This window comes from Polyergus mexicanus, unplaced genomic scaffold (genome assembly GCF_030449975.1).
Source record: "Polyergus mexicanus isolate NDT 795.1 unplaced genomic scaffold, iyPolMexi1.0 SCAF_5, whole genome shotgun sequence".
Taxonomy (NCBI): Eukaryota; Metazoa; Arthropoda; class Insecta; order Hymenoptera; family Formicidae; genus Polyergus; species Polyergus mexicanus.
In genome coordinates, this window is record NW_027223325.1 from 255,826 (window position 1) to 282,419 (window position 26,594).

The window sequence follows — 26,594 nt, forward strand, 5'->3', positions numbered from 1 at the left end:
GCCAATCATGTGGTATTGTGTGTTACACTATGGGTCTGTTCTTCGCAGCTAAACTGTGCTGAACTGGCTGCACTGGTTCAGAGTTTATCTTTTTCTCTCCCCATTGGAAGGAGAAGGATGGGCTCTGAACTGGTGCAGCCAGTTCAGCTGTAAAGAACAGACCTTATGTCATCTGTGTATCTTGCTGGAAAACACTCACTATATTAGAGGATATGTGCTCTAGATTTATCTTAGAATAATATTTCCTCCTATCCTCCCTTCAAAAGGGTAAAATCAACAAGACTACGAATCTTCTATGGTATGTGTTTTTTAGATATTTTAGATAAGTGATATTTATTCTTAAGAGGGTATGGCTCTTTTGAACCTTGAAAAAATGAATATATTTTCTCAATCTTTTTGCAGCGCAACGATCTGATAAAAAATTTCGTTCTGCACGGTGTGCATGAAAATATAAATCTGCAAATACTCGCATAACTTAAAAAAAAAAAAAAAATTTAAGCTAAAAATTTATATTTGAGTACTTAATAATATTGCATTAATAATATTGTACAAAAATAAAAAGTTTTTATCAAATTATTGCGCTGAAAAAAAATCAAGAAAAATGTACTCATTTTTCGAAAATTCAAACATAGGTTTGCTTCCTTAATAGGAATATCATTTATCGTCTATAGTCTATATATATATTTTTACGTATTATAATACGAATTCATTCCATAAGACTTGACGAACACGCGTATACATAAAACTCGTCTATTTATTAAATTTATAACAATTTATAGTTTCTTTGTAAATATATATATATATTTTTTTTTTTGTGAAGATATGACAGGGAAATAATTTTATTATGTAACCAAATAATTAGCATAAAAATTTTAAGATATTTAATATATATCCTGCTTTTCAAAAATAATAAATGCATGATAATCGACTGGTTGTTGCGTTTTTCTCTGAACATGTGTTGTCTCATTCTATATATAAAGGTAATTTTAACAAGAAAATATATTTCCGATAAGAGATTAATTTCAAACTGAAATTCCGAGAATTAAAATTTCGTTCTGGTGAATAAAAACTGGCGAGCCACAATCAAATAATCTATACATAGAGATCAATGTATATAGGAGTATAAAGCAGATATGTGTGTAATATAAATTTAATAGAACTGATTAAAATCTTTTAAATAGAACTATATACAATGAGAAAGGCATAACAAGATCTTTATATATATATATTTACATATTTACTCTTACGATATACATTTTATAATACTATATACTTCAGTCGCTCTTTTGATTTAAACAGTTTATTTTCTCTCTCGTTTTTTCTCTCTATAAACACTCGTAATCGCTATACAATATCGTGTGTGTTTGTATTTCGCTAGAATAAGATAACACAGGCAGTATTATAAATATTTCTCACATCATTCGAACAAACGTAAAGAGTCACGTTCAAAAAGATTGCGATCACATAGTGCGAAAATACTAGCGAATAAGTCTTATGATTACAGCAAATGTCACGAATGATATCGTTATTTGATAACATATAAGATATAGAATCGGCGTAAGTGATGATCGTGAACAATGACCAGCAGGACCAGCCATCGTAACGTCGATAGTGCGGCAGTAAATAACGCTAAGTAATATCACAGTGTGGATTTCTCATCCGCGGGCTCCTCTTTTACAGGATGACCGCTGCATTCCATTAATGCAGGATTCGCCACGGCAATTATGTTGTCTCCGCGCGAGGCTATTACCTACGCATAATTTATTCGCAATCAATAACTACAATAAATGAGATACCGATGTTTATCATTAATCTCTCTTATTATCTTAAACGAGCATGTGGCGAACTTTTTTTCATCATGCATCATTATTCAAGGATAATAAGAAAAAAAAGCAACAGATAAAAAACTTGTTGACGCATTTAGCGTTTTTCTTTTTTGTCCTTTTTTGCAAACAGTTTTTCTAAGAGAGAATAACAAACAATAAAAGATGAAGAAAAGAACGAAGTTTTTGAGTCGTCTGCTCACCTTTAGATTAAAGTCGCCTTCTTTATCGGTGTTTTCAGCCTCCGCCTCGTTTGTATCCTAAAAAAACACGCATTACATTTCTAGTTAACCCAGAAATCTTTGTGAAAATTTACGGTATAAATAGAAAGTTTCGTTAATATTATATTTACATGCATAGACGAAGATTCCTCGTTAGAGAATGAGAATTGGCTGTCCGAATCGCTAATTTCCTCCACGCTAGCACTGAATATGCCATTGTTATTCTTCTTCCTCCAGACTGGACTGAAACATTACCAATATTTGAACATCAATATATAGTTATTATATACAAACTGAATTGAAAAATGTGGTATAACCGGGAAAGATATATATTTATACATATATATATATATATATATATATATATATATATATATATATATATATATGTGTGTGTGTGTGTGTGTGTGTGTGTGTGTGTGTAAGACATCTCTCTCAGAGATATAATAATTTTTCAACACACACAAGATATCTTGACAAGATTTCTTCTCAATACTTTTAAATCTAGCTTTGATTCTTACTATTAAAAATTATTGACTGTATTATATATATTTTATTATTAAATTATTTTTAATATAGAAAAAACATTGAGAAAAAGTATGATCAGGCGTCAGTAAAAATAATCACCTCGATGATCTATGTCTTCTCGTGATGGAATTATCAATATCCGTTCCGGAACAACGAAGGTCCAACTCCTCCTGAAACGGTGAACTGCTACAGACAGTAGAAATAGTAAACTGTATCCATAAAAGAAGGAAGGAAAAAAATTGAGGAGTGGAAATGCGGATAAATATAGAGTAACGTAAGTAGATACTTGAGTAGATATAAATAGATTAAATAGGTAGATAAACACGACTTGGGACGATAGCAGGCATAGAGCATAAAATGCAAGCAAGTCGTATCGAAAGAATCAATCCTGAAAATCATCGATTGAATATTTCATAGAATCTAACAAGTAACAGATAATATATATAAAAAGGACCTACCTTACTTTTTCATGAAAAATTCCATGCCTTTTCTAACTTTGAATTCATATATTATATATCTATGTATCTATATAAGCATATCAATTTAGTGCAAACACATGCAACCAAAACTGCAAAGCCACAATAGAAATCACGACTGAATGTATGTACTAAAATACTTGCAATTTTTAATAGAATTACAGAGATCAAGAATAAACAAAAATAAATAAATAAATAAATAAAATAAATATATAATTATTTTTTGTAATATTTACAGCAAATTCTTTTGTGAGGATATTAAAACCTTAATATTTTGTGTGCGTGCGTGTATGTGTATTTTTTCACAATTTGCAGAAAATTACAAATTATGTGAAACAATATTAAAGTAAGTCTTTACTATGATCAGCAAACAAATCACAATGATTTTGATTCAATCAAATGAAAGTGCAAGCCATGCACACGCGTCCGCAACTATACTTGACCTTTTTTGACTTTTTGCGTCCGTTTTGTTTTGCGCGTATGCAAATAAGTATGGATGGTTAATGCGTGACGATCTCTACGTGACGGGCGTACAGTTAGTGATTAGCGACCATGCGGGCGCTGTAGATCAGTATACAGTGAGCGATCTACTTTTGTGGTCGAGATAATCTAACCTGCGTCGCTTCCTCACCCTCACCCTCCAATTCGAGCTTTCGGCGTTTCGAACGCTCGCTGCTATCGGTCTCCTCTCCGTTTTCGCGCGATTTCAACATTGACAAGCTGCAAACATTGGTACAAAGCTACGTGTTAAATCTTCAGTACACCTATAAGCATATCGATTCACATTTTGAGATGTTTAAGTAGTATTTTGTTTAGCATAGGATAGGTTTGATAGGTCTTTTAGATAAATGTTGAATCACAAATTATATGATATCCAACGGTTGAAATCATAAGTTTGAATTTTAAATATGAAATTTATGAATTTTTCTATAAATCTATATAAATCTACGATATTTACTATTGGCTTTTGGAATAATGGTAGCCGGAATCGCGGACCACACGACGCGCCAAAGGAAACAATTCGTCTCTCCTGGTGAGGAGGGCAGGCACGAATCTGCAAATTTGAGCCGCCGCTTCGTTCACAGACACCTCATGCAACGTGAGCGGTTTCTCCGGCTTTCTCTTGCAGTCGAACCTACCATAAATCGCCGCGTACTTTCGAATTTCATCCATTTTGCGCGGATCACTGTCAGGCATTGTCATTACCATCTGTAATATATACATTCGAATAGTATAAGTTTGCTGTTTTAAAATATTTCCTCTTAATAGTTTAAAATTTATAATTAAATTAGGTGGACATTGTCATTTAGCAAACTTATTAAGCGTACAATCAAGATTTTCTTTAGCGAATGTAATATTTAGCTAATTAAAAGCCAGTCGTCCGTAGATACAGCCTACAAGATTCATTTTGTATTTCGGATACGCCTAAGAGCACGCCACCAGTTTAGAATTCACCTCTAAGTTCTTGCAGAGTTTTTTCTTCACATTATGGGGTTTAGGATCAAGGGGCCTTATAGTAGCGACGAGCCTCTCCGCAGCCTCGGCGAGTCGTTGCACCTGCGACTGCAGAAGGGTCGGCGTCGGCTGCGTCGGGCTCGCAGGTGCGCCTCCACCACCGCTGCCGCCGCCACCGCCGCTCGGGCTTGGCGTCGTGCCGCTACCGCAAGAAGATTCGCACGTTCCTACCTTGACGCAACATAAAACATACAAAATGTAGGCAAATAAATATGTATAAGACTGGCAGGAATAAGAAACAAATTCATTGAAAAAAATATAATTACAAATTACTTATTTGCATTAGTATGGTATATATGTTATTATAAAACTCGACTATAAAATAAATGTTTAAAGAGATCTCGGAGATAAATTAATTTCTTCGAAAACGTTATTTTTAAAATAATGGTTGTAAAGTTTCCCCTCTTGTTCCAATATTACTTCATTCATTAGTTCAACAGTTGATCGTGCATACATTTGAAATTAGCTAAAGTTTATTCAATAATTTATGATATTTGATTCGCAAAGAGATTTAAAACGATTATAACGAATTCGATTGCATGCACTAATCACTTAGTTTTCCGCATCATTTTCAATAATGGAATATAGGAAATTAAATGCATATGAGTGAATTTCTCGTTAGATCAATCAGTATTCGCCACCGACGTCGATCGATCAATGATGATGCGTTTCCTTCCAATTGCATCCCTGATTAAAAGATGATGTTTAGCTACCTGCAACACATTCGGACTGTGCGTAGTCGTGTAGGGTAAAGAGGTATTTGGGCTCGGGCTCTGGCGAAAGGTCGTAGAGGATGTCGGTACGGGTACACTGGTGACCGGCACGACCGGACTGGCGCTCCGGCAAGGCAACGGTGTCAGCGGCACGTGAGGCGTTGTCGTTACATAGGGCATTGATGTCAGGGAAGTTTGGGATGTCGCGCTGAAACTGGTCGGCAGGCTCTGCATCTGCGACCGCGGACTCGCACACGCGAAACCCACGGTGACGGCGGCAGAACTTTTGGTGGCAGCATTCGTCGGCACGACCGGCGTTTGAAACAGTGCTGCGAAATGTCAAATTTCGTTACACGCGAGATTCTTACGTATGATATACGCAAAGTTATAAAATTTGAATAGACGTGCCTCGGAAAAATTGGTATAACATCTCTTATTCAATGGAGAAAAAAAAAAATAGATTCTATTTATAATTCATTATAGAGCTTATTAGTGTTAACGTATCGTTAACACTAATATATGAATATATGGAACATCGATCTGTTTATTAATTTAAAAAAATAGATGATCGCAAGCATGTTTTCAAGCCGCGTATTAAGTCATTGTCATGGATTAGATAATCTATAATTGATATGACATATTATCCTTTAAATGGATTCGTCTCATTTTTTTGATATCAAACTTTTCAGCTTCAAGTTTTATGACGAAACTTAATATTTACGCGACAATACTCTAAACTTATAAAACTCGAAAGTTGCGTAGCATATAATACTTTACAAGGATTAGTGAGCCATTCTTGAAGAGCTTTCTGGAGCCTCCTGACGTGAAGCGGCTTGCTCGCCATGCCGACCAGCGCCATAATCTCCAGAAACTCCTCTTCGCCTGCATCGCACAATTGTTGCACGTCATCGCCTCCTATAATACATAATGCCGTATTGATAAAATCATGAGCATTGTAACAAATTGTCATTTGAATATGCGATTAAAAAAAAAAAAAAATAAATAATAATAACGCGAAAAAAATATCCTGAAAAATATCTTAACTTTTAAAATGACACAAACTGCGTCGGACAATTTTAAAATTTCTCTCTCAAAAATCAATTATATACATATTATATAATATTTATTTATAGATCGATAGATGTAACATTATAATAAAAAAAACATTCTTATGTGCAGCGAATAAATATATCAGACATGGAGAGCCAAATTATATATATTATACATATATCGTTTTAATAGAGTATAAACGTTTGAATTATTATTGTTCTGTGCCGTAATCGCTGATTGCTCTCGATATCGTCTTTTTTATTTTTATAATCTCCATAAGATTACATGGAAGCGTCATGTAAGATTGTATGCGATGTATCTGGCAAAGATTATCAACAGAAAACCTAGATCTAAAACTGCATTTAGAGATTTAAAAGTGCACGTTTCGTAGATAACTATACACTAAAATACCTTCTAAATTATACGAAACGTAGACGTAGACGTGCTCTTCATGGTACACTTACCCATTTCGAGAAGCGTGTCGTAGTATCCCAATAGCGAGGCGCGCTGCATCACTCTGTATAATTGCAACTCGGCCTCATTCTGCGGCACGGACGTCTGCACCACTGCAAATCGCATAGTATTGTACGATCATTAAAGAGGTTCATTAAGAGAGTATCCACAATTAAGAGCGGAATTGGCGGTTCCGACCGAATCGATACAGTTTTGTTGCGCCGACAACGATAATAATCGCTGTGTGATTGTATCTCCCTCTCCCTCCCCCTCCCCCCTTACTTCTCCTTCTCTTGGCTCACGGTCGACGATCAATTATGTCGTAATTAGACAGTCTGGTTAATCTAAAAGCCATAAGTCGAGCCGATCCTCGAAGGGTGATACGAATACGGATGGATTAAATCAACTTATAATTCGACATATAGAAATATAATTTATATATCGTTATTATTATACGTATATTATTAATGGCATATATTTTTCAATAATTTTTGTTATTATAATAAGATTAGATGAACAAACTTTCGAACGAATAAAGATTAATCGGAGAGAAAAAAATTAAATCGATTTAAATCTACGCCGTTGATAATCGCAAGCACCATCTTTGCCGCAACCACCCTCGCTTTTTCATCCGCCGTATAGTCATTATTTATCGTCGTGTTTGTCGTTGCCGTCGCCGTAGTATCGACGAAGATCATGCCAAGTCCAAGAGAGGAGACGCCAAAGTGTCCGACTAGTTTCTTGCAAATTTCGAGGAACTGCGAGAAAAAGCGGCGTGCACACACGTACCGCGTATAAATTAATACCGGTACCGCGCCATTGAAGAGAAGGGAGACCGCGGGGTAGAGCCGAAGAAAGAGGCCGGAGGAAGGGGAAGGGAAACGGAAGGAGAGAAAGGTAAAAAAAAAAAGCTGGCCGCCGGGTCTTATTACGAGCCTGGATCTCGGTCTCACGCTCGTACGCGCGGTCTCTCGGATTCGCGAATAAGTGCCCGACGACGATGACGTGGTGGCGACTTGTTCCGCGAGATTTTTCTAGCGCGACCCGCGAAAGAAAGGATCTACGGTGGAAGAGGACCGTGTCTTGGGTCAACAAAATCGGTTCGGCCGAGTGAATGGGCAGGGTGAATGAAAAAAAGAGATGGTCGAGGTGGGATTGTTGAGTCCGTGCGTTTCGCAAGAAGAATATTTATGAAAGAAATATAATTGACATTCGTATTATTAATTGGTAAAGATTTTTTTTATGATTTAATCATTAGAATTTTATTTATTTCTTATTTACCAGCTATATAAATATGAAACCGGAATTTGCCCATAGCTGGCCCTAGCTGTCAATGTAGTTACCGTCAAACCGCGTCATTGGCGCCATTTTCTTCTTTTGACATCTGATAAAGATTTTCAACTCACAACAATACAAGTTTCATACAATAGCATAGTTTTTAATAGCGTTGAACATGCCGAATTTTGTGCCTGGAAACTACGATTTGCGGACAGCATTGACTTTCTGTTACTATTTGAAGAAAACTGCTGCAGAATCGCATCGAATGCTTGTCGAAGCTTACGGTGAGCATGCTCTTGGTAAATCACAATGCTTTGAGTGGTTTAAAAAATTCAAAAGTAGCGATTTTGACGTGAGAAACGAAGAACGTGGAAGACCACCGAAAAAGTTTGAAGATAGCGAATTGCAAACATTGTTGGATGAGGATGACGCTCAAACGCAACAACAACTCGATTTGAATCAAGCTTTGCGTGAAAAACGACCAGAATATCAAAAAAGGCAACACAAAGTGATTTTGCTTCATGATAATGCACCATCACACACAGCAAAACCGGTCAAGGAAACGATTGAGGCGTTTAGTTGGGAAATACTTTCGCATGCGGCTTACTCACCAGACTTGGCTCCATCCGATTACTACTTATTTGCATCGATGGGACACGCACTTGCTGAGCAGCACTTCACTTCTTACGAAAATGTACGAAAATGGCTCGATGACTGGTTTGCCTCAAAGGAGTAACAGTTTTTTTAGCGTGGCATCCACAAATTGTCAGAGAGATGGGAAAAATGTATAGCTAGCAATGGGCAATACTTCGAATAAAATATTTTTTATCATTTTCATACAATAAACGTGTATTTTCTATACAAAAATTCCGGTTTCATATTTATATACCTGGTATCTATCGACGGAATATTTTTAATTGATCATTTCCTTTAATCTATACGGATTATATTTCGTTGAGTTTGAAATTAAAATTCTGTTAAAGTCTACTTGAAATTAAATGAAAAATATAATTTTATTACTTTTTTAATCGCAGATAAATTTCCGTGAAGCTTAATTCGCGCGAGGTATCTTTCATTTTCAACGATCGTTAAAAAACTTAAATATTATTGCTAACATTGACATTTTCGCTAAGAAGAAAACATTGATCGAGAAATCTGTAACTCTCCAAAAAACATATTTTGGGATATTCCTTATTAAAATACAATATATTATCTTATTACTCCTCGCACGTGTACGTATTCCTTGCGTTTGCACCTGGATATAATAATTAAAAAGAAAAAAAAAGTTTCAGGATTATTCATCACTTCCTTTTCTTCTTCAGATATCACAAATCTCTCATTTTCGCCGGTTCGATGATTTTGTCCGAAAAGTTCCCGTGAGGGAACACGATGAGGTGCGCGAATTTTCCTCATGATTCTTGCGTCGATTCCCGCTTTGCGCTCCATTATTATTGCCCGCCATTTATTTATATCGCCGTCGCTGACATCTTATTCTCGTTTTCATGACTTTATTAATACCGCGCGTATGTGATATACACGTTGTTGATCATCTAACTAAGCCTGTCATCCGCGCGACGACACTTCGATCGAGCTTTTGTTAAAAAATAAAACCACAAGCGCAATCGTCCGCTCATCGTCAACTTTACGCCGCATTAGCTGAATTTATTAATAATTCATCCCGCATTTATTTACTCGACCTAATTTCAGAATTGGAGGTGGAATAAGTTTGAAAGCACAGCTATAGCATTCCAATCGATTCAAGTTTTAGTCAGATTCTCTCAAGCATTATTGTATAAAGTTGTACAAAAAATTTCACCTATTTACAATTTTTAAATCACTATTAATCTATCATTCGCACCGATAAATTTTACAGTTTTTAATTTTTACAACTGCAGCCTCTCCCCGCCCCCTTAAAAAAAAAAACGCGATAAATCCCGCATAAAAAATTGTGCGCAAAATTGAGTTGTATCTTTCGGGAAATTTATTCGATCGCTCCTATTTTTCTTCCGCAAGTTCTTTCACGGGCACCTTTCCTATTTTTTTCAAACTGAAATGATCGTCACAGGGTGATCGAATTGCACGATTCATTCTATATATATGTATGTATGTATGTACCTGTGACCAACAGAATACAGCGGCGCGGTCTAGGCCGGGCTTCCGCGGCGCATTTACATAACGACTTTTTTGGGACGGGGTGGCTCGTTTTTGTCGACCGGGAACGTGAACGCGGTCCGGAGGCGGAGAGACGCGTCGCGACGATGAGAAAAACCTGATCCCACCGCGGCGAAACCCTGGAGGCTCGCGTACCCGGGTCATCGTTGTCATTGTCGTCGTGGTCATCGTCGTGGTCTTAGTCGTCGTCGTCGTTGCGGTCCGTACGTTCTCTATGGACAAGGATGACCCGCGGGACCGGTGCAGCGATTTTCGAGAGAATAAAAGAAGTAATCGTAGCAAAGAGAAAATATATGGCGATTCGCACAGAGATGGGTGTCGTTGGGATAAATTTCATTTTCATATTAAATTGGTGGAGCCGCATGCGATATAAAATCGAGCGTTTCAACTAGTTTTTGATTTTGTATCGAAAAATGTTATACGTATAATTCATTTATAATCAAAGCGATAGAAAAATTTAGTATGTTATTTCAATAAAATATTTTTAATGTCCTTTATATATGTGCACTTGATCAAATAAATAATATAATAATACCAATTATTATCTAACATAAATAATGTAACAATTCTTCCCCCTCAGCTATATATATTATATCATTCTATAAAAAAACTTGGGAGAGAGAGAGAGAAAATCGTGATTTACAAAAAAATTAAAACAATACCAGTTCTAATAAAATAGCAGAGAACGAAAAGAAAGCGTCGTTTGTAATTTTATTCATGATGTAGGTGAAAGAAATATTTAAACTCGTTTGTTGGAAAAAGAGAAACGCGAATTCCGAAACGGAGAAATTCCACGCAGCGGAATCAGCGTGTGTTGTCGTGCCGACAACTCTGAGATTACCATTGTTTTCTATCCTTGGATATGTTTTACGATCATTGTGCCAAGTATTAACCCAGGTTCTCGATGCCCGGAGATGGAGAAAAACGGGGAGGTATTCGCAAGGAGAACCAGATTAGACGCGGCCACGGCGAAAAAGAGAAACGTCGCGCCGTCATTCCGTCATTCGTCATTCGTAATGCGCATATAACCGTCATAGTCCGCGCGATGCGACGAATGCGCGTGCAAAAAACCGCGTGCAAATAATCAATTAAACGTGTTTCTCGGTATAATTATAATATTAAGAAACGCGCGTGTGGCCAATGTATGAGTCACACATGGACAGCTTGATACGCGCGCCATTTACAACGAGAAAGCTATAAGAAACTTCGAATAATATAATATTGTAATATAAAGAATTTCTCCGACATTTCGGACGATTATGCATTTAGTTGCAGCTAATAATTACACACGCGGTAATATTGATATTATTAATGAGATCGAGAAGACAGATTATAAAATTATACATTCATGAAATTAAAATCGCGTATAAAAAGTATAAAACTGACGCGTTAAGGTGGGTGTACACTTAGCGAACGAACATCGAATGCGAACGTCTTGTGAAACGTTTTGAACGTTTTTCTCGCACGAATTGTCTTTGATGTACCGCCTTATAAGGGAATCGAGCCGTTAATGCGAATCGAACGTTCTGTTCGCATTCGTTTTGGCATATATATCTGCCAAATGATAACAACGAACGTTCGCATTCGCTGTTCGTTCGCTAAATGTATACCCACCTTTACGTTCAATAATTTCGCAAACGCATGGCCGATCTGTCCGATTTATACTAACGCGAATAAGTTCGCGATCGTTTGATTGAAGGGTAAAAATAGAATAGTGATTAAAAATAATTGGAATAAAAATTTCTAAAGCGAGAAATTCGTCTCTTTAACCCTTTGATTTAATCCTATATTTCAGTAATCTCTCAAATTATGTATAACACGCGTAGAAGAAGGAGACGAGCTTTAGCAAAGATTTATGCAGCTATAATACTTTGAGAAACATTTTCGGAATCGCTAGAATATTTATAAATAGTTAGAAATTCCTATCGAGCTAGATTCGACATAGGTAGGAGCGGCTGAAACGAAATACGATGTCGAGTCAGACTCGACGTAGGATATGTAGGATCGCGAAGGATCAACTACAACCAGTGAAAGAAAAGCATTTCGAATCCTGCGGGAACATCGTCGAGTACATTATATCTTTTTCGCGCGAGTTCGATTCATGATTGCTCTCTCTCTCTCTCGAGAGAGAGAAAATGATTCCCAAGAAAATCACCATGCTATCCCATGATGTCCCGTGGCGAAAGAAGATCGAATTGTCGCAACGGGAGTCAAATGACGATTGCGACGAATCGAATTGGAGATTAGGACTCGGACGAAAAATTCGAATAAATTGTGCGATTAAATTGTTCAAATAATTCGAAAAGTTGAAATAGAAAGAAACGTTGCACATTTCCGAAAATATTAAACGACTCGAAGATCGATTTAAGCAGGAGATTCGTAATGTTTCAATTATTCGATTATCGGGACATTTCTCGGGAAATTAATCGGGAATAGTTTCGCCGAGTGTCTTAAACAATGTAGAATGAAAAATGATTCTTAAGGCCCCCCGCACAATCGAAAATATTTTCGTTAAAGTAACTTTCTTTTCAATTTTCCAGATTTTTTGATGTGTACATAGCTTATGCGAGCTATGAAAAATTGAAAAGAAAGTTACTTTAACAAAAGTCAAGTCAATCCTTATCTATATGTATAATATTTAATATTTGGTTCCCTGTTCCTTATATTTTTGATCGTGCGGGGTCCCTTGCGTTAATGATAGAAAGACGACGCAAAGTCCTCTCTCGCATTTCTATCGAAAATTAAACTCTGTTAAAATTTTTCGCTTTCTATCGATTTCTTTGCGAAACGAATAACGAATATCGATGGATATCAAGGTCGCGATAGATGACACAGCGATTGCGAAAGAGAGAAGTCGCTGGACCGTGTCACGATTTCGTCACAAGTGTGCGCCTGCCATTTTTATTATACATCTTCCATTGGCAAAAAGACGCAATATTCGTTACAGACGATATTAAAAACGCAGTGAGATTAATTAATAAGATAATTAATAAGATATTCCAATATTATTTACAGCACTAGCGGCACTATCGCTACTGAATGTCAAATTCTAATGTAAATAACGCAAGCAGTTGGAATAAAGAAAGATATAATTGAATAAAATTTTATTCAAATGAATAAATCTCATTTGACTTATTGTCCGCCGTAAATCACGGAAACAAGTGCACTTGTCGTTGGAGAAAACTGGGAAATTCGTGCTGAAGGTGAATACACCACGGACAAGAAGAAGGAAGATATAACGGGGCGAAAAGAGGAAACGAATAAGGAAAGACGCGCGCGTAGGGATGAAGGAAAGCCGGAGGAAGGGAGGCGAAGAGATCAGACTAGAAAAGAGACGCGGAGCACCGTATAAACGGGGACGAAGTCGAAGGCGCCCGGAGTATGGACACGATGGAACCAAGAAGGTTTGTCGGAGGGACGAGGCAAGAGACGGAGAAGGAAGGCAGAGTCGGCAATGCGCGCTCTTTGTCCGATACTCGACGGAGAACGGACGCTCTCCTTTGTTCTCTCTCTCGTCTCTCTGGTCGCGCAAAAACGAGTCTAGTTTCTTAGGAGCGCGGCTACTGCCTTCTCTCTTTCTCTCCCTCTCTTTGCTCCACGCTCCGTTATCTTCTCTCCTTTCCTCAGCGAGATGTAGCGAGGAGTGGCGTGGCGGCGGTTAGTATTTCGCTTTTTGCCGGCATTGTAATCAAGGAAGGGTTAGGTAAGTTTTTGTCACCCCGCGCGCTGCCCCTTTCTCCCTCCCCCTCCTTCATTCCCTCCGATTCCTCTCCTGTACAAAACATCGGGCAGATGGACTGACTCGCCGTTCGAATCTTACCCTATCCCCTTTCTCCTCTTCACCGCGCGCGCTTCACTCGCGGGTTGCTCCTCAGCCTCGTTCCTTATCCTTCGCGTCCTTTTATCCCGCTTCGCTACAGCAGCCCCCCTTACATGTCCGTTTCTCTTTTTATACCTTGTGCCACTTTGCACCACCACTCGTGCGCGCCTGTCCTTCCTTACCCCCGCAATATCCTTCCCCTTGTTGTCTCTCACTCTTCCTCTATCTCTCGTACAATATGTCTCTGTTTTCGTCTATTTCTCTCTCTCTCTCTCTCTCTCTCTCTCTCTCTCATCCCTTTCTCAAACCGCGCCAAAATTCTCCTCTCAGGACGTTCAAGAAATCTTCCCTTGAAAGAGTATATGGAAAAAATGTATTATCGCTCGATTAACAAGAAGCCGAAAATGTCGTAACGTATATTTAAAAGATTATAAGGCAAATATGAATTATGAATCGATGAAATTGGTGATATTTTCGGTTAATTTGTCATTTTTCGACATTACGTGTCTTCTAGAAAACTATGTTATAATTTATGTTATAAAAAATACGTCAAAATACATCTCTTGTAGTACTATATAGCTTGTAATATAGCTCTACTTGAGAAAATAAAATAATGTAAATCCAAGTATTGATATTTCTCGAGTAAAATTATTAAAGATGCAGGGGATGCTCGTTTCGCGATGACTCGAAAAATAAATAGAAAAATATATCGAATAATTAATCGTCGGATACGAATTTTGTTCGTCACTCTGTTTTGCAGACAAATTATTTGTTTATCCTTGTTGAGGGGTACTAAACGGTTTCGCAATGGAGATCGTTTAATATCGTCATTGGTATTGGTCGGATGTACGATCTTGAGTCACAAGGGTGCGGCCCATATCCCAACCCCTCCGTAAGGGGTAAACCTACTCTATCTCATGTCACACTTTCTCCGATCGCTGTTGAACGACCCTATTATTTCGAGGGTTAAATACGCGCCATTTTAAAAACATCATCATGAGACCTTCGCTGTTACTATCTCGAAAATATTAGAGCAATTTGAAAAACTTAATTATATTTATTAAATCTTCTTAAATAATTTTTCTACACATCAAATACTTTGAATATTTACTTTTTTAAAAATAAAATGTAATAAATTAATATTAATCCGATATTTTTAATCCAATACTTATAAAAGATGTAAATTTGCAAAAAAAAATTATTAATAAATAATTATACATATATATGTCTCAAATTCGTTAAAATATTCTAAACAAATAAAAATGTAAGAAATGGTTTTTCTTGAACACAATAATAGTTAAAAATTTAAGATATTTGTAAAAAAAAAGGTGTTTTTATCCAAATAGTTTTTTAAATTAATGTGAACAAGTCTAGGTAAAACAAATTTATAGTCTTCACTACATAATACTAGTTTTTATCAACTTTGACGTTATATATAAATATGTTGAGCAATAAATGCACGATAAAACACAAAAAAAGAATTTGGAGGTCGACTTAAGAATATTGGATTTTGCAAAAATTTATAGTCTGATCGAATAACATAACTAAGTATCTCTTTTTCTCTCTCAGCATTTTCAAGAAAATAAATCAATTATTATATATAATAATGAATTTTCTCGTATGCTTCGATATGTATTATTATATGTACAATATATATATCGATAAACAATCTTTTCCGTATTTTTCTAATCAGATAATAATTGTTGATGTCATTTGGCTTTCCATTTTACGATAATGATGTCTCATTTGTTTATATAAATTATATTTTTTTAGCAACATCTCAATTAAATCCTCAATATATTTACAGTTGAAAGAATCAGTTTTAAATTCAATGTCTCTTTTACTATCGTTATGTTGAAGAAATGAGATATTTGTTTAAATAATAACCTATCGAAAATAAAAAAGAGGACTGCATTATATCAATCTTTACCTTATGCTTTGCTCTCAAGTTTTATAAGATGCGTATGCGCACACATACAAAGAAGAGAAAGTTTTTTTTATTTAAATAAAAATTTTATCGAGAGACTGTAAAAAGCCGGTTTCCCACAGACCTCTTTTGAATAAATGGTTTTTTTCTTTTACGAAAGACCCTTTTTTGGCGTAGAAACGAAAGGGTTAGCCGCTGAGGGGTTCTTTTTTTCAGTGAACGAGCTCATCACCTGCGGGAACTAATCGACGTGTCCATTGTCAACGTTAATCTGTATCTACACCTGTAGTCAACTAGGCGGTATAGATCCCGTCATCATTCATGCGCGTTTATTTCATAAACTATGGATATGTCAGCGTATCAGCGATCATTAATTAAAAGAAAAATATGAAAAATGTGTATCAAAAAATTTAAATATAAAATGTAAGGAAAAGTATAATATAAAATAGAAAATAGAAAAAATATAATAATAGATGTTTATCGATTATGGAGAGAGAGAAAAAAAAATTTAATATTCTAATATAGAGAGGAAAAATTTACAAGTTTACAATCTTGCGTCATACGAATGACGTAAGTGACGAGTGTCTTATCGAGATGAAACGAGTAACTGTGCCACTTGAAGAAAATGACTGATCGTGGGATACTCTAGAAAGACATTGTCCTTCATCCCGATGAGCGAACGTAATATCTTCGCGTGTGACTCATGCAGATCGAACGGCCCCGAGTATAAAAGGGAGAAAAAGTTGCCCCCGTCGTCGTCGTCCTCGTCGTCGTCGTCGTCGTCGCGAGGGCCCCCACGGCGGCAAAAACCGAAGGAACGTCCTCTACGGGGGCAAAAACTCGACGGGAAAGGAACAGAGAGGAGGTAGCAGCGCACCGGAATTCCTCCCGAGGCTTCCACTTTTTTTCTTCCTTCTTCCAACCGGTTCCTTTTTTTGTTTTTTTTTTTTATCGCTTTCTATCGCTCGCTATCTCGCACTAAAGGACGATGATACGCATATGCGCCAAACGATGAGGAGGATGAAGAGTTGGCGGGTTATCGGGGAGAGGCTCGGATGGACTCCGAAAACAGATACGAGCAGAGGCGGGCGCATCCGAGCATCGCTCTGCCGGATTATCGCTTAGAACAAAAAAAATGCAGACAAACGGGGAGTCTCGTCGCCCTTTGTTCGCCGATAGGGATAGGGTGTGGAACTGAGACCCGCAAGCCTTTTAATTTATTCGCGCACCTCGACGCGCTCCTGTGGGAACTGGGAACTGGGAACGCGACAGCGACCAACACCGCGCGGAATCAACAAACGATAAAGAGAAACAAAGCCGGCAACGCGATGATGAGAATAAAGGATGGTCGTTATCTATCATTTGCATCTATTTTAGACGATTGTCCGCACTTGCTCCTTATTATACATAAAGAGAAAAGTTTCTTTGGATTTAATAAATTTTGTTGTAACCAAAGAAATATAATGTTTGAAATGGTCCAACCATACTAATGTTTGAAGTAACAAATATGACTGTTTGATTTTCAAATAATATATTTATTTATTTTAAATAAAATATTTATTAAACGAATTTCATTTTTTCTTCAACTTAAACAATTATATTATTCTTTCAAACAATATTCTTCTTTTATTTAAAAGATTCATTATATTGCTTTTAACAATTTAAATAAATCTTAAAACAAGTTAGATAAAGTTAAATGGCACCTTACTGCATCTTTCTAGTCAAATCTTTGAAGCATCTTAGAACCATAGCATATAGAAAAACTTAATTTTACTTATTCGGAAATTCTATCCGAATAAATGAACATCGGATATTTATCTGTCTGATTTTCCAAAAATCAGTTTCATTGTCTGAATTCTCTTCTATAGAGATCGTATCGGGAATGAAACTGATAGAAATAATTAAATGTTATTAGCCGCATTTTGCAGGCCTTATTCACATACTCTTACGACAGAAACTTGAATACGAGTATAACGAGGTGTAGCGCGAATAAATTATACTATTTCAAATAATAGTTATTTTTCATCGTCAAGTAACATGGTTTAATGCAACGAAATCATTAAATTTTCTATTCAACAAAATAATGTTTCGTATAAAATTATGTTTTTCTAACGAAACAAATAGATATATTAAAATTAAAGAAATCTTTTTTTCTCTGTACCGAAGAAATTTTCAAACTTCGAAAACCAAATACACGAGATATACGTAAATAAAGAGTTTTTTTTTTTTTAAACATTTATAATGTGAAATAAAAAATTTATATATTATGATAACTTTGTTACATTTTACTCGGCATACTATATATTTTTTTCATTATTAAATTTGAATAGTACAATTTTGAATCAAAATTCAAGAATAATAGAAAATTGAAATTTTAATCCTATAAATGATAGGTAATAAAAAGAAAAAAAAATTGATTAAAAAATAAAACAATTTCTAACATAAATCTAATTATTTGTCATAAAAAAATCATAAAGAATCCATATTTATTTGCCCGGGCAGATGAAACCTCGCTGCTGAAAGGGTGAAGAGAAGTTTACGGCTCTCTGGTAACGGTCGGTCAGCATAAGATGTACAAACGGAAAGGCGTACCGTTCTCGTCTTTGTACAAGAGCCGCGAATCCCCCATTCATTCGTTCGTCGCTCGAATTAGGCGCTTATTCGAATGCAACCACCCACCGGCCGTACCTTGGCACCGCGATCTTATTCAGATTAGGTTCTCCGGAGGATTCTCTTTGATTCCGGATCGCGAACGGTCGTTCACCGGGCGTGAACGTACACAAAACCCGGAGCGATTCGATCGGAAGGAGGAAGCCTCGGGATATATAAGCAGCTGCGTTTCCATATTGCGTAAGTTAGGCACGCGCTATTATCATGTCGCACAAGTTTCCCATTATATCGCCTTATTAACCCTGGTAATGTTTCCGAAAGTATCGCTATTGATAATAAGAAGCCAATTTTTCGTATATGCTTGAAATATCGCAGTTACATGTCTCTCCTTTCATTCCTTTCCTTACGATCGACACTGTGTAGTTCTCTCTCTCTCTCTCTTTTTCTCTCTCTCTCTCTCTCTCTCTCTTTACTTTAAACCTACTATTAAAAAAACTTGAGAAATAAAAAAAAATTTTGTTTCAGATTTTACTTTTATAAAAAGGAAGAACACACCAACAAAAAAAATTAATATCGATTTATTTATATATTTCTTCTCAATTTTTTCTGCGATTCTATGATGCAATAAAGTGCATTAAAAACGGACGTGTTACCTACATTAAACTCTTTTTTTTTTTCAAAATTACACGTACATAATGTATTAATTTATATGTATAAAATATTGAAATAATATATTTTTCTTCCGAGTGATATCCGATAAAAAAAAAAAAAAACGCGAATGCGAAAAGGGTTCGCCTAATGAAAGGAGCATAATCGAGAAACGATAATGAGAATCTTTATCGCCAAGTGGGGGGTAGGCGAGGAAGAGAAGGAAGGGGGGTGGGGGCGGGCGGGGGAGGAGGCTATTAGAGCGAGACATTTTTCGTGGCGAGAAAAATGGCTATAAAGTGGCAAAGGATAAAATGAAAATGAGCAAACGGTCGTAATGAGGATAATAATGTCTGATATTATTCTATAGATTACATTAATTGTCATTCAACATAGTTAAGGAGACGAATCTCATTCGCATGTAAATTACGATGCGATAAATTACCATTAGCATTTTCAATGTTACATACTTCGTCAAAGAGTCGTGTTCTAATATTGAACAAAAATGTGAAAAAGATTTGAGATGGAATTAATTTATACTTTCTGATATTATCGATCAAATAAATGCGTTAATATCGTATCGTGGATATAAATCAGCATCAGAATATAAAAAAAAATATATATATATATATATCAACGTTAAAGATAATGAAGAATATATACATACACGCGGACAAGGTTTTTTTTTTTTTTTTTTTTTTTACGCGATTAATCGTAGCGCGCATTTGACTTGGCTCTTTTTTTTCCTTTTTTGTATAACACTTGCACTCGGCGGCGCAAATTTTTCCGACGTAACACGCAACTGGAGAGAGAACGCGAGCGAACACAGAGAGACATGGTCGAGCTCTCTTATGCCCGGCGCAAAAAAGCTACGCTCTCGCCAAGTTTTCTTAAGCGAAGGCACGAGTACGCGGCAAACTTGACGCAAAAAAGCGAGGGCTTTTTCGCCGTGCATCAGCGGCAGCAGCTCCGGCGTCGATACGAGCCCCTTTTTATCCCGTATAAAATGTATAATGTCGCCTATCAGACCGTCGTGTAGTAATAATAACGCGGCGTAATAATTACGGTAACTTTGAGATCTGTCTTAATAATCTCATACTCGATTGAAGATATTCTTGTCCAAAAGAGCGATAACATAATATAATCATAATAATATTCGAATAAAAAAATTAAATATTATACAGGGTGTCCCCGATTTAAATGGCAAAACTTCAGAAGCGTGTAGGGGACCGAAAAGCTAAGACCAGAGAGTCCTTTAGAGGTTTGCTCGTTTTTCCTCCATTTTGGAGAAAATTACAGAAAAGGAAACAAAACAAGTTTTCGTTTTTTCACTTGTTTATTTACATTTTATTTATGTTATCATCTATTTAATGCAGATATTGTTCAAAACGTTGCCCTCTTGCAGCAATGCAAGCGTTACATCTAGCAATGACCTCGTTAATCGCAACTAGACATTGTTCTAGTGATATTTGGTGCACTGTGTCTATATGATTCGGTCTCTTAATTGCTCTCTTGAATCGATTGGCACCGTAAAGAATAACATCAAGTGTTTACGTATACATGTAAGGAACCTTGAAGCAGAAAATGTATTCGGTGCCGATCGACTGAAGAGAACAACCGACAACGAGAGATTGAATTTTTGCGATTTTCTCTAAAATGAAGCAAAAACGAGCAAACGTCTAAAGAACTTTTCGTCTTAGTTTTTCGATCCCCTACACGCTCTCGAGGTTTTGCCATTTAAATTGGGGACATCCTGTATATACATAAAGATGACACGCGTAAACGAATGCAGTGTGAAGTGAAAATAATGAATGTAACGATTTTAGAAAAATGTAAGGGAGAAAGAATGATGGAAAGGGGAATCCGAGAAGAGGATTATTGCTTTCTGTCGCAATTTCGTCTTTCGCAGAAATATCGCGGGCAAAACCGAGGCGCTTTTTGCCATGTACATCGTCACCGTCGTCACCATCGTCGTCGATGGTCCACGGGTCGATGGTACATAGTCAACATCGACACGCTTACACGACTACGCCGGATTGGCCGTTTGTAAAAAATGAACAAAAACGTAATACTTGCGCGCTGGCCATGCCCGCGGAAGAAACTGCACGGTTTTGCACGACGCGCCCGTGAGTCATGTCGTTGCCACATCGCGCGAATGGGTAGAACCCAACTTGCACGCTCACTACACACTCGCAAGATATCGAAAGAGATTATCCGAGTGTGATTAATAATATCGAGGGGGGGGGAGGGGAATGATTGAAACCGAGATGTTACAAATCTTTATACAAAGTATGAAAAAGTATATATAAGTAGAATATTCGCAAAGATACCAAACGCACAGTCTTGATAATAGTCGCGTATATCAGTATCATTGAGAATAATTTGATAATAATATCGAATCTTGCAAGTAAAATATAACTCGCGACATAAGAATATTGTGTTTTTAACGAGTATGTTTTTGCCGTTTACTAATTACTCGCTCCGCTTGTTCCCGCTTTGTCACGCTAATGTTGCTTAGTTAGAAACGGTAAACATTATCCGCAAAAAGCGTCAGGGGCGTTACACAGTATCGCGTTGTGCGATATGCTACTTTTAATCATAACGTTTCTATGAAATTATACCATTTTGGCTTTTCTTATTCCGATACTCATACGAAATAATACAAAATTATATCTGGACAAGAGAAAGAAAGCTTCTATCGGATACCATACCGGATATTTGACAAAAGACAAGAACGATAGCTGAAATCCGGCATTCTTTAGAGAGATAAAAATCGAGAAAATTACGAAAGGGATAAATAGCGACGTAAGAAGCCCAAGTCCCAAAGAATTTTCGAAACAAGCGACATATCGAACTCGGTCGAGAGCTTTTTATCGCGATGCACCGAGTTGCGCGGTAAAACGCCCCAAGTAGACGAAGAAGAGCTCGGTCCGCAGTTTCGTCGAGATGAAAGAAGAAAAATCTTATTTTTCTGACGCGAGAGAGAGAGAGAGAGAGAGAGAGAACTGCGAGCTTTTTGTCGCCGGCATGACTCATCCAGTTTTTCAACGAGAGAGAGAGACAGACAGACAGACACACACACACACACACATAAAAACACATATGTAAGAAAAGCGCGATAGCCCACGATAGCTCCTCGGTCGAAACTTGTTGGCTTCGTCGGGAGGTAACTGTTGGCGATTACATTTCTTGCGTAAACCCGCTTGCGAGAGAGCAGCATTTGCGATCGAAGTGCGATTCGTGCGCACGGTTTAGAAACGAGTTCGCGGATATATATGAGTACAATAGTGGTCCAATCTACAAGAAATGGAGGAAATAAACTCATCTCGCGGCTAAATCCCTTATATCAAAATCTATATACAAAAGTGGCCCCTCCTCAATTTCTACTTAATAAAGGGATGCTTATAAATGCTTTTTGTGCACTGTCCATAGCTTCCTAGATCAAGAGACTGTCAAATTGTCTTCAATTTTCAAGAATAGAAGTTTTAAACTTTATGTTAGCCAATCTTTTTGTAAAAATTGCACTTTAGTAAATTGAAAGAAAAATGAAAAGCGTCGAAGCATTGGATCGTTATTCGCGCAGAGAATATTCCTATATTTAATATTTAAAATATTTGAGAGAAGCTATCATTATTATTGAAACAGATAAATTAAACGTTTCGTACAAAATTATCTGAAATTGAGACAAAATGTAATCAAATTAAAGATTATCGAATATAATTACTATTAATGCAATAAAATTAATAATATCACGCGATTATATATATAATCTTTATTTAACTTCAGCTTAACGCCAAGAAGTGGACATGGTTTACACAATACCTATAACTCACATACCTTTCTCATTCTCTCATACATACCCTTGTAACTACCTTATATTCCTATTTTTTCTTATAACCTTCTCCTTCTCCTTCCAAATTTTCCTTAATAACCTTCCTTTCGCATCATCTAACACATCGCTTCACAATTTTTTCTCTACTTCATTCTCATCCTATTCCCTATTTCTATAAACCAACTTTTAGTTACATCACAATCTTTAAAATAATGACTTATACAATCTTCGCCTATAATCACGCGATTGCATAAATAATAATTTAAAATAATTATTATTCATGATTAAATAATCCATTAGAAATTAATTTGATAAATATACATTAAAAAAAAAAAAAATGTATATATATTATATTAAAACTTTATCTACGCGTGTTTATATTCTAGATTAGAATATACATACTCTATCTAAAAATTGATTACAATATATATCTATATGCATTATATAACGTATGTAAAATCAAATTTTTTTAAATAGACGCAATCATCCTACTCTGTAAGTTTTTTTCTTTATAATTAAACTTAATCTTTATAATTTTATTTTATTATCGGAAATAGAGGTAACATCTCATCTATTTTTCATTACAAGTGAATAAAAAGAAACAATAGCAAAATGCATGTGTCGCGTCGAAAATTACATTTTATTTTTTTATTCCTCTTCTGCATTTCATATTTATTATTTAACTGTTAATGAAAAACGATTAGTAATTTGATTACCGAATAAATTTTTGAGCGTTTTAAAATCCATACGCATACTATATTGCGAATGTTTAAAAAACTTATATCGATATATATATATATATATATTTCTATGTAGCATGTTTAATTCAAGTGTATACCCTCGATTATTTTTTTGAATGATAGTTGTATATAAAAAAAATGTATATAATAAAGGGTTTTTTTTTATCGTCCATATGACAGTTCAATTTTTTTTAATAGGATAAAGTATATCTATTTTACTACAGTTTTCTAAGATTCTACGACAAGTTCGATAATGTGCGATAAAGTAAGATTTTCAATAGTCGTTCGTTGTTATTATTGCTTAAACTGTATTATTTAAAAAACTATAACAAATTATTTAAATAAAGTGTATTATTTAAAAAAAAAAATAACCGAATGTATACGCTTAAACTAAATCCGCTTGTATAAGTTTCATCAGAATTATATCGTTTATAATACGCCTCCTAATAATTAAATGGCGGCAAATAATTTTGAAAAGAACTTACACGTGCCGTTGACATTTCTACCGAGTATCCTAGGGAGACCGGCGGCGACCGGCACGCCGGCTGGTTGTTGATGGTTGCTGGAAGGATTGGCCACAACGACGACGGAATTCTGCGAGACGCAGGATGCGGACGCGAGGGTCGCGACGACGGTCGTTCCGCCGCTGCCGTTGCTGGTAGCGGTTACGGGGGTGCTCGGCGTGGAAGGTATCGGCGAGGGCGTCGCGACGCCTCGCGTCGCTGCCACTGCCACTGCTACCGATGTCTCTTCCGCGACCGGCGCACCGACGACCACGCGAGCGTCCATCGCGGCCACCGATGCTACCTGGGTTCGCAGCACCCGTTTACGTTACCGCGGCGAGCACGCGCTTCCAGATCGACCACTGCCGGTAACATCCAACGAGGCGCATTCGATCGCCGCGCGTTTACGTCGGCCACGAAAACGATGCGACGCGAGCGACGAAACGAGAGCGGATTCCTCGTAGAGCCTAAAAATCGTTTCCTCGATCGCGTTATCGCGCCGCGACGAGATAATTCTTTATAGGTTAACTCGCGTAAAAAAAAAAAAATGAAAAAAAATTGGAGAAAAGGAAAATATTACGTCTCTCGAACTTTGTGACTCTGGATAATAACAAATGAGATAATAATCGTCGAGTGGCGGAACGTCGAGAGCATCGCGTATGAACGTTGAGAAAAGTCGAGATCGTCACGCATGTGGAACAGTGACACCGCACCGACGACGAGTTTCGAATGCTGGCGCGGTACACATTGCGCGCCGCGCGACGCGCGATGAATAAACACGGCGTATCTTTCGCTCTCGCGTTGCTCCTCCCCTCCACTCTACTCAACTCCATTCCATTCCGCTGCACTCGGTGCGGCGCGCGACGCGCGGCACCGACGCCCCCCCTACCACCCACCAAAGGCATCGCGTCGCGGTGCGGCGCTGCCTCTGGGATATCTGTCAAAGAGAATAATGTGATCGAGGAATATATATGCGCGGGGTTGGGAACGTTACTCTATAAAAGTAACGCGTTACCGTTACCGTTATTTTTTGTAAAAAGTAACTCGTTACTGATTTTAAAAAGTAACGCGTTATCGTTACCGTTACTTGCAAAGTAACGATTCGTTACTTTTTCGTTATGTTTTTGTTTTCTTGTAATGCTAAAATAAGCTATTCATAAAATTATTTAATAATCAATATTAAATGTAATAATCTATGTTACAATGAAAAACTCTAAATTAGTCTCTATATATAGCGAGCGTTTTTTATATTAAACTTATTTAATGATTCTAATTTTTTATGTTAATATCTTTACTTTTTAATACACTTATCTTTATAGGAATTTAAATTGTAATTTACAAATTTCAATTTTGTCGACAATTTTTATCGGACATTGTTTTTAAATATTGATAAGAGAAATATTGATATTATTAAGAGCGTATTCCAATATTCACTATCGGTATTGTAAAATCTATAATTTATGTTACTATAGATTTTCAGTACTGGCAGTGACTATCGGAATGCAGCCTATGATAGAAGGCTAGACAATATTTTTTCAAAAAATACATCTATTGTGAATAGATATAAGATAATAAAGAACGAAAAAATAACGATAAAGGTAACGGCTAATTCGTTATCGTTACTGTAAAAATGTAACGATGTTACCGTTACCGTTACAAACAGAAAAAAGTAACGATCGTTACCGAAGAAAAGTAACTGCAACGGTAACGATGTTACACGTAACGCGTTACGTCCCAACTCCTGTATATATGTAACTTGTGTAAAAAAACCTTTTCGTCATTAATTTGCTATATGAATGATGCGCTTTAAAAACTATAGAGTAATTCGTCGTCGATACAGCTGAAAAAGAAAGGATGATTTTAAGAAACAAAAACATATTAAAAATTTTGTCAAATATTTAACTGTAAAAAAAATTAATAATTTTTCCTTCTAATTATTGTTTAAATATAAAAAATGCAAATCTACGAGATATATACGCTTGAGAGGAAAAACTAAAACTAGAACGTCCCAATATTATATCACGGATAAAGCATAGCAAACAACGGTGATTGCGTTAATAATAAATAATCGAGAGATGGATATATACGAGTATCGCGTTTTTGTTTACCTTTTGTAAGTTACGTATAATTTTAGAGCGTTGACGGAGAACTTGAGAACGGAAGGCTTGCAATTTCCTTCCAATGTACATGAAATGCCATAAATTATTAATTTAGAGCTTGATATTAATTATCACGTTACATTTCGTATAACACTTTCAAGATTGATGAAATAATCGATTTTAATC

The 26,594-nt window shown here is 36.5% G+C and overlaps 1 protein-coding gene across 2 annotated transcripts; it reads right to left on the minus strand.

Moving 5' to 3' along the window:
* Positions 1-1,220: 1,220 nt before the first annotated feature.
* Positions 1,221-25,049, minus strand: Nab (NGFI-A-binding protein homolog). Of its 2 annotated transcripts, XM_070295570.1 has the most exons (11): positions 24,292-25,049; positions 6,791-6,892; positions 6,054-6,191; positions 5,277-5,605; positions 4,504-4,734; positions 4,007-4,257; positions 3,663-3,768; positions 2,672-2,742; positions 2,176-2,287; positions 2,027-2,083; positions 1,221-1,750 (listed from the first exon to the last, which is right to left on the minus strand). In XM_070295570.1, exons 1-11 carry the CDS (start codon positions 24,593-24,595, stop codon positions 1,640-1,642), a joined length of 1,812 nt encoding a protein of 603 aa, XP_070151671.1. In that variant the 5' UTR covers positions 24,596-25,049; the 3' UTR covers positions 1,221-1,639. The 2 variants fall into 2 exon arrangements, with proteins under 2 accessions (XP_070151671.1, XP_070151672.1); XM_070295571.1 differs by lacking the exons at positions 1,221-1,750; positions 2,027-2,083 and having other exon boundaries at positions 2,182-2,282.
* Positions 25,050-26,594: the final 1,545 nt, after the last annotated feature.